The sequence below is a fragment of the Hevea brasiliensis genome, chromosome 12, assembly GCF_030052815.1.
Source record: "Hevea brasiliensis isolate MT/VB/25A 57/8 chromosome 12, ASM3005281v1, whole genome shotgun sequence".
Classification (NCBI taxonomy): domain Eukaryota; kingdom Viridiplantae; phylum Streptophyta; class Magnoliopsida; order Malpighiales; family Euphorbiaceae; genus Hevea; species Hevea brasiliensis.
Window position 1 is genome coordinate 1200109 of NC_079504.1, and position 11710 is coordinate 1211818.

An 11710-nucleotide genomic window follows, 5' to 3' on the forward strand; every position below is an offset into this window, starting at 1 on the left:
TCGGTTTTACGATGAAAGCAGATTTAACAGTAAACTAATTTTCTCAGTTAGCAGTAAGATCAACAGCATATGATATCAATTTTCAAATCAGCAAAAGCATATCAATCATAAAGCTAAATTGCATAAATGCAAAGAGCAAGGGTTGAGAAAATGAACACTGGAATTTTTATAGTGGTTCGGCTTTAACTAGCCTACATCCACTCTCTCAAAGATCCCACTTTGAGTCTTCACTCCACTATTCTTCTCTTTTCAAGGCAAGAGACAAGGCCCTTTACAAATCTTCTCAACAAAGCTTTTACAAGTAGCTTCACACTTCTACCAAGTGTTATCCCAAACACTTATCACAACCAAGCTTCAATAGGTGCTTGAATGACCTCTCACAAATGATAATAATGTGTTTAAAAACTCACTCTCACTCAATTACAACAGAATCTATAAAGAAGAGTTGAGTAAATAAGCCAATGATGAGCAATAAATCACTTTGAGCACTTTGAATGAAAGCTTTAAAGATTTTGAACAGTAGAGGGACTTTCATTAAGTGCAAAATGGCCAAAGGAATGTGTATTTATAGCTTTGGAACATTTTTACCGTTCTGAGAACTCATTTGAACGTTCTGAATACAATTTCAAGAAAATAGCCGTTATTTTGTCGTTTCTGCGATGTTGTGCAGAGTTGAAACGATTAGCATACTTGAGAAAATAGCAAACCAGTTAGCATACTAAAATAAGTAGCAAACCGCTTAGCATACCAGAAAACTTTTACGCATAACTTTCAAAACTATAAAACTTTACACCAAATCATAGTCAAACACTTTTTAGGCCAATAATGATATTTAAAAAGAAAATCTTTTGAGGGATTAAAAATAAGCATCATTGACTTTTACTCCTCAATTCTTTTCACAAGTAATCCTAAGAAATAAAACTAACTCTAATACTATATGTACCTTCAATTCTGATTTTCAATGCAGCCTTGGAAGGTAACATTTTCTTCTTTTATCTCTTTTGCTTCGTCTTGTGTTATCCTTAGAATGTCATCCTTTCTTCATAGGCACGAATCCATCATGAAATCCTTTTGTCCTTTTTCTTTGAGATACACAACACTTAACAGCAATGTTAGTTTGATTCTAGTTGAGTTTTGGTATCATCAAAATCTATGCTCCTTTGAGCTTGTGGAGTCAACAATTTTCTTATTTTGTATAACTTTAATATGCTTAGTTTTTCATATTGCTAATATATCATACTATAATTTCATTGCAGAATCTGCTTAATTTTTCATAATGATGCTTGTTGATTTTTACTATAAATAATTTTGCAAATATATCCTCTTCAATTTTATAAGAATTTAATTTAATTATTTTTTTAATTTTCAAACAGGAAATCTTGATGAAATTCTTGATATTGAAAAAAGGACATGACTTTCCTTTTTGCAGGAAATTCAAACTAGAAGAACCCCTTCTGACCATAGTTAGGAAATTAAGCTACCCATCTGAATGGCATGAATGCTTCAGTTGCTCAATTTTGTTACCTAAATTTTTGCCTTAGGCCCTCATAAATTTAGATACATAGAATGCATCGCATGAAGTAGTGAAACTTCTTCTATCTATATTACCTATCTCCACTTATACCGTATTCACCACCACCACCACCACCATCACCAGCTGGTAATGGTAGAAGATGAGCAATGGCGCACTATGGGTGGATATCAGTGTTAGATTGACGAGTGTACAATTACGTGCACAAAGCACCCACCATTTTTGGGTATTATAAATATCACTAACTTGGCTGGATAAGAGCTCTATCACAGACATAACAAGCCATGCATCACTAAACCAGAGAGAGAGAGCTTCCAATTCAATCTCCTTGGAACAGTTCAAGCCATGAACGGTCTTATCATATTCTATCTCTTATTTCCCTTGTCTTGTCTGATAGAAACAGGAGTTGCAGCAGCAGACAAGGATGGGGTTTACATTGTTTACATGGGAGCTGGCAAAGGTTACTTGGAGAACGATTACGTCCAGCTTTTGAGCTCTGTGTCAAAAGGGTATGCATATTGGGAATATTTATATATCCTTCTCGTTATATCACTAGCAATTTTCATTTTCTTGGTGTACTTATTGGTTATTCAATTTTCTTGGAATGGTGATTATTATGCCAGGAAAAAGAATGCTATATTACGCAGCTACAGGCATGGATTTTCGGGTTTTGCTGCTCGTTTATCAGAAGCAGAGGCGCAATCAATTGCTCAGAGACCTGGAGTTGCATCTGTTTTTCCTGATCCTGTCTTCCAACTCCACACAACTCGTTCATGGGATTTCTTGAAGTATCAAACTGATGTTGAGATTGATTCCAATCCCACTTCAGACTCTAGCTCATCCTTTAATGGATCGGACACGATCATTGGAATAATCGATACAGGTGAGCCTCAAGCCCTACTCAAAACTCACAAGAATGGTTACGGTTATTCTGTTTTCTAACAATAATAAAGTGGAACTTAGGCATTTGGCCCGAATCAGAGAGTTTTAGCGACAAGGACATGGGTCCAATTCTATCACGCTGGAAAGGAACTTGTGTAAAAGGTTACAACTTCAACTCATCCAACTGTAACAGGTAAGTCTGTTCTTCCAACTTGAACATGAATTTGATAAATCCTTCTTTTGATCTGTGTTTGATTGTTATCTAAGATTTTAAGTTCACAGAAAACTAATCGGAGCAAGGTTTTATGGAAGCGAAGATGATGAAGATGATGAAATCTATCAAACACCTAGGGATATGATTGGACATGGCACTCATGTAGCCGCAACTGCGGCAGGAGCTGTGGTCTCAAGTGCATCATACTACGGCCTGGCTGAGGGAACTGCGAAAGGTGGCTCCCCCGGGTCAAGGATCGCTGTGTATAGAGTATGTTCACAGAATGGATGCCAAGGCTCCAGCATACTAGCAGCATTTGATGATGCAATTGCAGATGGCGCTGATGTACTATCAATATCACTTGGTTCACCATCCTCATTTGCGTCCGATTTAAACAAGGATCCTATTGCCATCGGAGCATTCCACGCAACTGAGAATGGGATCACCGTTGTCTGTTCTGCAGGGAATGATGGCCCTACCTCAGGAACAGTTGTAAATACTGCGCCATGGATTCTGACGGTTGGTGCTACAACCATTGACAGGGATTTTGAGTCAGATGTTGTGTTGGGTGGAAACAAGGCAATAAAGGTAATGATACTTCTAACAGGAACCAAGTTTCAATTCCTTAGTGAATCTATCTATAGTTTGAACTTTTCTAGAAAACATTTGTCTAATACTACCATCAACAATGCACCATCAGATTAATTGATTATATGGTCAGAAATTTCCTGTTTCTCAATGTGATTTTATAATGAAAGCCAGGCTTTTGGTCAAGCCTATTTAACATTAATGTTGAGCTACTGTTGAAATAAAACACAACCTTAAATATGTTAGTTATAGGGTATTAAAAATTAGTATAAAGTTAAATTTAAAATATTTTAATCATAAAAACTCCAAAATAATTAAACTTTTTTTTATCGTTTAAAATAATGTTTTTAAAAAGGTAGCCTTTTAACCCCAATTATAATTCCAAACAGAACCTTCCTAATGGTAATTGCCGAAAGGCCCGGATCCATACTGGGATCAAATACATTAATTGAAAATGTTTGGGTTTTTCACTTCACTTCAGGGTGAAGGTATAAATTTTGCCAATATTGGAAGAGATCCAGTGCACCCTTTGATATATGCGAAGTCAGCCAATAACACTGATTCAGCTGAAGATGAAGCAAGGTATGCGATAATGCAGTCCACAATAAGCATATTTATAGCTTGAAAAATTTGATGAATACACACAAAAAAAGGGTTTAATTATTTTTATGAGCCATGGAATTCTCTCATGCACTAATATTTATATCTAAAACATGCATTGGTTCAGAAACTGCAAGCCAGGTTCCATGGATAAGGAGAAGATCAAAGGAAATATTATACTCTGTGATAATGAAGATGGTGAATACTCAGATTATGAGAAGAAGGGAGAAGTTCAAAGCTTAGGAGGAATTGGTCTAATTTTGGTTGATGACAAGACAAAGGCAGTTGCATCTATTTACAAGGAATTTCCGATGACCGTCATCAGTTCAAAGGATGCTGCTGAAATTCTTTCTTACATCAACTCAACTAAGTAAGACAAAAGACTATTGTCTTGATATGAAGTTAAAGATCAGCTGCAGTGAATAGAAACTCATTTAAGTGTTTCAAGCAATTTATAGTTGACAAATTTGAAAACTTCCACAGAAATCCAGTTGCAACTATCTTACCTACCACAGCAGTGACAAAATATAAGCCTGCTCCAGCTGTTGCATATTTCTCAGCTAGAGGTCCTTCTTCCATCATAAGGAACATCCTCAAGGCAAAGTCTCCTATTCCTACAATCCGATTGCATTCCTGACGATAATTTCTTTGCAAATATCACCAAAAGCTCAAACACAAATAAATTGTTGCCCTGTTTTTTCTGGCTTTGCAGCCTGATATTGCAGCACCAGGAGTTGACATAATTGCAGCATGGATGGGCAATGATACACAGGAGACTGTTAAAGGAAAAGAACCGCCACTATTTAATGTGCTCTCAGGAACTTCCATGGCATGTCCACACGTTTCAGGAATCGCTGCAGCAGTCAAATCCCAGAATCCCACGTGGAGCCCATCTGCAATCAAATCAGCCATTATGACCACAGGTTAATATCTTAAAAAAGAATGTAAATTGAATAATTCAAGTTCCCCCCAACGCATAACTTTCTTTTTCATGTTTTTTTTTTGTCTGTTTCTTGCCTACAGCATCTCAAACAAACAACGTTAAGGCCTCTATAACGGCAGATTCAGGTGCCATAGCCACTGCTTATGATTATGGGGCAGGAGAAATAAGCGCAACTGGACCACTGCAACCGGGGCTAGTTTATGAGACAACTGTCATTGACTACCTAAACTTTCTATGCCATTATGGATATGATACATCCACAATAAAAGTCATCTCGGCAACTCTTCCGGATGGTTTTACTTGCCCCAAGGATTCAAGCTCCGATCTCATATCAAACATCAACTATCCATCCATTGCAGTTTTCAACCTCGCTGCAAATCAGATTAGGAATGTAAGCAGAACTCTTACAAACGTTGGCGGAGATGGTGCTACATCATACACTCCAATGCTTTCTTTGCCTCGTGGACTAGGAGTTGCAGTCGATCCAATGGAACTAAAATTTACAGGGAATGGACAGAGACTGAGCTATCAAGTTTTTTTCAATGCATCTTCACCTCTGGACGATGTGTTTGGATCAATTACTTGGACTAACGGAAAATTCAAGGTCCGCACCCCATTTGTTGTAAGCAGTAGAAGTAGTAAGAAGTGACAAAACAATTTGTGACAGTGGCACGGGTGCACGGATGTAATTTACAATTAATAATGGCTGCTGTAGTACATTAACTCCACAAATTAGTATGAACTGTAAAAGCCAATTAATGCAGCATTTTCTTTTTCAGTATATGCTGTCGACGCTATCTCAACTCCACCTTTTAAAACCACTAACATCGGGGGCACTGGACCTCCTTCAAATCACACGAAACTTGAGCTTAGAATGGCTTTTTTGCCATTATGATCCAAATTCCCTTTTTTCTCTATCCTGGAGCACTATCATATGGCATCTCCAGGCTATCTGCCCATTTGGTTCACAAGTTACCAAGCAGAATACCAATGGATGACTTTATGTGATCCCCACAACTCTTGAGCTATCTTGTTCACATTAAACAATTGTTGTAATGCACCGTGTCATAACAGAAATATTGGATCACAGAAGACAACATTAGACAAATTAAAGCACAAACTTAACAAACAGCACAAACTTAACGAACAGCAGATATCATATTAACATACTGAAAAGGTTACAACCAGACATCAGAGTTGGTGATTGTTTTGGGTAGGGAGCAAGGCAAGTAAAATAACAATTGTTTGCAAAGTAGTAATCCGGAACACCCATGTCCAACATAAAAGGGGAATTAGGAATACACTTTCCTGGCCTTTCACTCAAAGGCCCATTGGTTTTCTCTGCGAACTTCCTCCTCTTCCTCAGGTGTAAAGTCATTCCTGATGTTGAAAGTCGTGCGAATTTCCTCTGGAGTTTTGCCCTTGATCATGTCTGCCACTGTCTGACAAGTGTGATCCAGCAAGCTCTTGATGTTTAGATAGTTGGCAGCCTAAAAACCAGACAACTTTCATGTCAAAACAAGAACCCTTTTTCCAGTGGAGTATTGAAAGGTTAAAATCATTGCCACATCACAATCATGACACAATTTGAGACAAATTCAAGCAGACAGCACATCAATAAAAGTAGGTTGCTCACAGAATTATTAAGCATTGTCCTCTTTAGGAGGATAGTTGTTTGGCCCCTTAGCCTGCACTTGATTGTTAGTTGCACATTGGAAACTAGAGTTTAACTTATAGAAGCCATATCTTACACCTTGAAGACAGCTCACACACAACAACACTTCTAGGACAAACATTTATTGAGAAAAATATCAAGCATCGGCAGCAATGCTACCCTTTCATTTCTAGAATGCTCATGCATCTTTCTTCAATTCTAGTTTTCGCAACCTCAATCCACTGGGAGGATGGGGGCACCTCAATACCTCGTCTTTGGACTTCCCCTGCAATTTCTTGTATGATGCAGAAGTCTCAAATAGTGTCGCTCCCTGAGAGGGAGTAGCTGCCTACTGGCGATTCACACAACCACCAATACCACTACCATATTACTTGGAAGCTATACTTCAAGCCTATGGGACCTATGAAAGTAAACTGAGGATACAGCTTACACTCTAATGAACAAAGCAAGGAACAATTAGACAGAATTAATGTGCACTATGTACTCATTCATTTCTTCCCTAAATCAGTTAAAAAGAAAAGAGAATATACCAGAAAAAAGAATTTCTAGAATAATTGTCTAATCTTTATCCATGTCAAAAACTAAATTTCAACATTCAAATAAAAAAAAAAATAGTAGATAGAGTTTAGGTTTAAGAAGAGTGGAAAGAGATGCAAGCATCTATATTAAACCAAAAAAAAAATTAATTATAATCATCTCTAAGTCACAGTCAAACCACCCGATTTATTTATTGGTGAGAGTTATGTGCAGAGTAACAAAGAAAATACCAGAATTTAACATCTTAAACCCAATATTACATCTTAACAGAGAGCAATATAAAGGAATAAACAGATGTAAAGGAGGGTAAAGAAACTTCAGCTCCGACATTCACAGGTGACAATCCAATGTTCTAGATGGAAAATTTTCTTATTCAACTATTGGGACTGGCATTATTGCCAGAACAAGTTTTATTTCGGCGCTTACAAAAACCCTAAAACTAGACCTAAAATGCTTAACCCTCGTCAATTTTCTCAGCTAAGAAGCAGTACAGCCAGAAACAACAAAGGCTTACAAATATGCAAGATATAATTTCATTCCTTTTAAACACACATCTAATCAAAATAAAAAAGAGCAAAAAAAAAAAAAAAACCCTAGCAATGATCACCCATAAATATCACAAAAGATTTCAAAACTCAAACCATAACGCACAATTCCATATCTAAATAATGCCATAAATAATGATCTACGAATTAATATAACAAGAATTAAACAGAAAACAGACCAGGATGAGATCGAAGAGAGTAGCCTGATCAACTTTGACGAACTCAGCGTCCCAGGCCTTCAACTCGTCATCAACAGAAGAAGGACGATCATCAGACTTGGAGGTCTCGACATGCTTCTTACAGTACTCAATTACCTTAGAGAGAATTTTGCTGGTGACATTAGGCAGAGGGATACCGTTATCTGCGCAATCGTCCTCTATCATGTGCTTTATCGTCTGCGATTCGAGAGCCACCGCCTCATCCACCTCAAAGGTCTCTCCGTCTGAGCTTTTCAAAGTGATTTTCTTGCCTGTTGACATTGTTACTGTGGCCGGTGGTGATTCTTCTTCTACCTCTGAGATTTCTGATTAAGCTTTTTCCTCCTCTTAGTTAGGAAACCCTGAGTCCCTACAGATATAACATGCGATTTTATGTTTTGAGAGAGAAAAGCCCGAGGTGCGCACGCATAGAGTGCCTATTGGACAGGACTAAGTGGCCTTTGCTAGGCTTTTTAATTTTAATTGTTAGGAAATTCAAATTGCAAACGAAAATGGAGAAAAAAAATATAGGTTTTTGTTTTTTATTTTTATAATTTTATAAATTACTAAAAACTATATTTTTATATATTATAGCTAAAATAATAGGTTAAAAAAATCAAATATTATAATTAGATTTGAGAAAAAAATTAATAATAAGTTGTATTTTTCTTTGATTCCAATTTCCATAATGTAATGTAACGTTTGAAATTTTAAATTGGGTTTGAAATTTAAAATTTTAAATACATAAATTTAAAATTATCATATTTAGTTAATAAAAAAATTTTAAAAATAATTTTAAATTTAACGTCTAACAAAAAAATTTTTATTCCATCATCAAAAATTCAAATTAATGAATTCAAATCATAATTTGATTAAAAAAAAATCCATAAGAGTTTTTTTTTCCTTATTATATGAATATTTAGTCTTCTCCAGTAACTTGTGCCATAGGATTAAATCATAAATAGCATAGCTGCTAATAAAACTGCTTCCCATTGATTTTATTTTCCAGAAATTGCACATATTAACAGTGTAATAATGATTAACTATCTGAAAATAATTTTGAATTTCCAAGAAACCAGATTGTTCTGATTGGTAAAGAAAAATAGAAAAGAAAAGAAGACATCAATCAGAAGGACCAGTTCGACCGAAGCATGAGGGCAAATATTCTGGCATTACTTTCCACTGCATATGCAATGCCTGGTTTTATACTGAATTTGTTCCCTAAATTTAATTTTAGGTATGATTCGGCCTGCAAATGGGTCCATTTACGGGAACCCTCAGCCATCATCCCACTTACACACATACCCCATCCAGATTCATCTTCAGAATCATCGAACAAGTTGACAGCCCATTGTAAAGGGTTGGAATTCGAATTGTTCATTTCAATCCAACCACTAATTGTAGTGTTCTCATCAAGTTCTGTCTCCACCTTCACAGCAATTGATCCTGTTGAGAAAGTTTGAAGGGTGTTTGTTTCTGACAATGGAGCAGATGCTTCGACCATTGTCTCAGGAGCTTTATGATGCTTCAGAAAGGCCATGGGAACGGTGAGGGCTCCAAGCTTGGCATGGTGACTAGATGATTTTCGTAACTGGTGGACACCCAAAAGTGAGAGTTTTAGTCCTCTAGGGAGTTGACAGACAAGTCCGCCGAATGTACTGAAGCACCGCCCAATTCCATCAGAACATGGTTGCATTCCAAATCCAGAAACAGACTGAGCCATTGAAGCAGTCACATTTGATTTTCTCACTTTCAAGCCAATTGTACTGCCATTAGGCTGATTCAAGAGTGGTGGCCCAACACATGAAAGATCAGTCAGGCCCTTTTTCTGTCAGAATAAAAAGAGAATCCTGATTATTTTACAGAAATATTAGAAACTTTATTAGCAACAGTCCTAGTCAAAGAAAATACACATAGGGATCAAGCAGAGATCCTCTGTCATTGACAATGCAGTTCTGACAGAAAATGGAGTTCACAAACTGCATTAGGAAGAGCACCATGCTCCATCAATTAAACTAATTTGTCCTATGGAAGGAATCTAATAGTCACAAGAAAAACAGAAAGAGAACGGCCAGAAGGTAAAAGTTTAAATGTCATTTGACACTCAAAAGGGGTGAGAAACCAGCAACATGCATTCCATCTGTTTAAGATGATCTAATCAAAAGAAGTCAATATTCATGGTAAATGTTTGTGATTTCATCAAATATATATTTAGATTAGAACATAACAGTCAATTTAATGAAATCACAGCAACATAATATAATTGACATATGAGCAAAAAATGAAGGTAACCAGCAATATTAACAAATAGAATATACCTGGTTCAAAGAGTTGGTAGTGATTCCAAGATCTCTGAACTGAGCTCCCACTGGGGATGCAATTGCAGAAAACCAGTCACTAATATTTGCTATGTATGATACCTTTGCCAGAGAAAGTGCACTTAGTGAAACTTCGTCATCACATTTTGTAGTTCCCACAAGCTCAGCCAGAAGCGCGTCCTTCTCCCGGATAGTTGTTTCAAAAGTGAACCTTGAATCAATTCCAGTTTTAATTCCTGCTCTACCAAGAGCATCGTGATGCTGCTGATCAACATTGCCCAACAATAATATTGCCCCCAGCACATCAATCTCTCCCCTCACATGGGTACTGGCTTCTTGAAATGGACTTCTCTTGGATGCTTTATAGAAGGAAAGCGTTCGCTCAACCTTGTCTTGCCTGTCCCTAAGTTTCATTAGATCTGAAAATGCTTCTCGTTGCAACCGCTTCAGGATCTCAATCTGAAAACAATATAATAAGAACAGTGTAAAGCTCAAGCATTCAGCTTGTTGTTCCCTATGGAACCAGAAAATTGGTCAATGCAAATTGCAACAGGAGGTACAAAACGAGTTCCTGTCCAATATAACAAATTACACATAAATAGGTGCAAGTTCCAAATAAATGAGACCTCTGCTTTTTAGTGCAAGGAGATAAGAGATCAAAACCACAAAAAAACTTCATGGTGAATTTTAATATTAGTCATCTAAAAATGAAGAGTAATATGTTCGAAAATATCTGTCATATCCATAAGCCTACAAAAGCAAAAAGTAAAATGTGTATTTGCTCTGGAAGCAAAACAAATATGCATATGAAACAAGGGTATGGCAGGCAAAACAAATATAGACTTGAATTAACTGAAAATAAGTTAGGCAAATAAGCTATTGATCTATTAGACCAACAGGTACCACTGTTTCGCAATATGAAGAGCTAATTAGAGATAAATAATCCCCATTATCAAAATAATAATTCTTTCTTTATGAGATGATGGCTTTTCATGAAACAGAAATACGGATTGTTGAATTTCAGTTCAAACAAGCTAAAGAGCCCAGGATTGCATCATGTAAACAAAGAAACTGTAAATTGGATACTCCAAAAAGTATATAATCAGTAAATGGCTTAAAATGGGGTATAACATCGGAAGCATTTCTACCTTCTCACTAAAGAGATAACAGTTCTCCAGACATATAACCAAATCAAATTAACTGGAAGAAAAACAAAATGTACAAGAACAAAAAGGACAACTTCATACATTATTGAGAGGAAAACAGTAGATGTGATAAATTTCAGCAAGCAAGAATAAAGAAGAAGGGGGTGGGGGCGCAAATTCCAAGTACCGGATTTCGGCGAGTAAAATTTTCCCGGCGATGAAGGAGACCGTCGACGAATCCTTGGCCAGATTTAGCAAGCCCTTTAATTTTGTCTACCAACAAAGCCACAGGCTCCATTTCAGAGAAATTCTAAACGTAAAACCCTAGAGGACCTCTGGATTTGACTAAGGCGAAGAGTGGTTAACTGCTTAATAGTCCTTGTCCCAAAGTCGTTACTATCCCCGATCAGGCTTCGGTCCAGTGCTGATCCGGTTACAGTTCAAGCATTAGATTATTTGAGAAATCAAATTCGAGTCTTATTTATATTGGTTAGTTTTGTATTTAATAATGATTATATTGTAAAATATATTTAAG

The 11710-nt window shown here is 36.7% G+C and overlaps 3 protein-coding genes across 3 annotated transcripts; 1 reads left to right on the forward strand and 2 right to left on the reverse strand.

Moving 5' to 3' along the window:
- The first annotated feature begins 1390 nt into the window (after positions 1-1390).
- LOC110655910 (CO(2)-response secreted protease) lies at positions 1391-5536 on the forward strand. The gene is made up of 9 exons (XM_021812413.2): positions 1391-2040; positions 2155-2414; positions 2495-2606; positions 2696-3215; positions 3697-3797; positions 3943-4185; positions 4299-4413; positions 4528-4738; positions 4839-5536. Exons 1-9 carry the CDS (start codon positions 1877-1879, stop codon positions 5405-5407), a joined length of 2295 nt encoding a protein of 764 aa, XP_021668105.2. The 5' UTR covers positions 1391-1876; the 3' UTR covers positions 5408-5536.
- Positions 5537-5897: 361 nt separating this feature from the next.
- On the reverse strand, positions 5898-8171 carry LOC110655911 (SKP1-like protein 1B). The gene is made up of 2 exons (XM_021812414.2): positions 7695-8171; positions 5898-6248 (listed from the first exon to the last, which is right to left on the reverse strand). The coding sequence occupies exons 1-2, from the start codon at positions 7992-7994 to the stop codon at positions 6075-6077; spliced, it is 474 nt and encodes a 157-aa protein (XP_021668106.1). The 5' UTR covers positions 7995-8171; the 3' UTR covers positions 5898-6074.
- Positions 8172-8733: 562 nt separating this feature from the next.
- On the reverse strand, positions 8734-11630 carry LOC110655909 (uncharacterized). Its single transcript, XM_058130775.1, has 3 exons — positions 11363-11630; positions 10031-10489; positions 8734-9540 (listed from the first exon to the last, which is right to left on the reverse strand). Exons 1-3 carry the CDS (start codon positions 11471-11473, stop codon positions 8839-8841), a joined length of 1272 nt encoding a protein of 423 aa, XP_057986758.1. The 5' UTR covers positions 11474-11630; the 3' UTR covers positions 8734-8838.
- Positions 11631-11710: the final 80 nt, after the last annotated feature.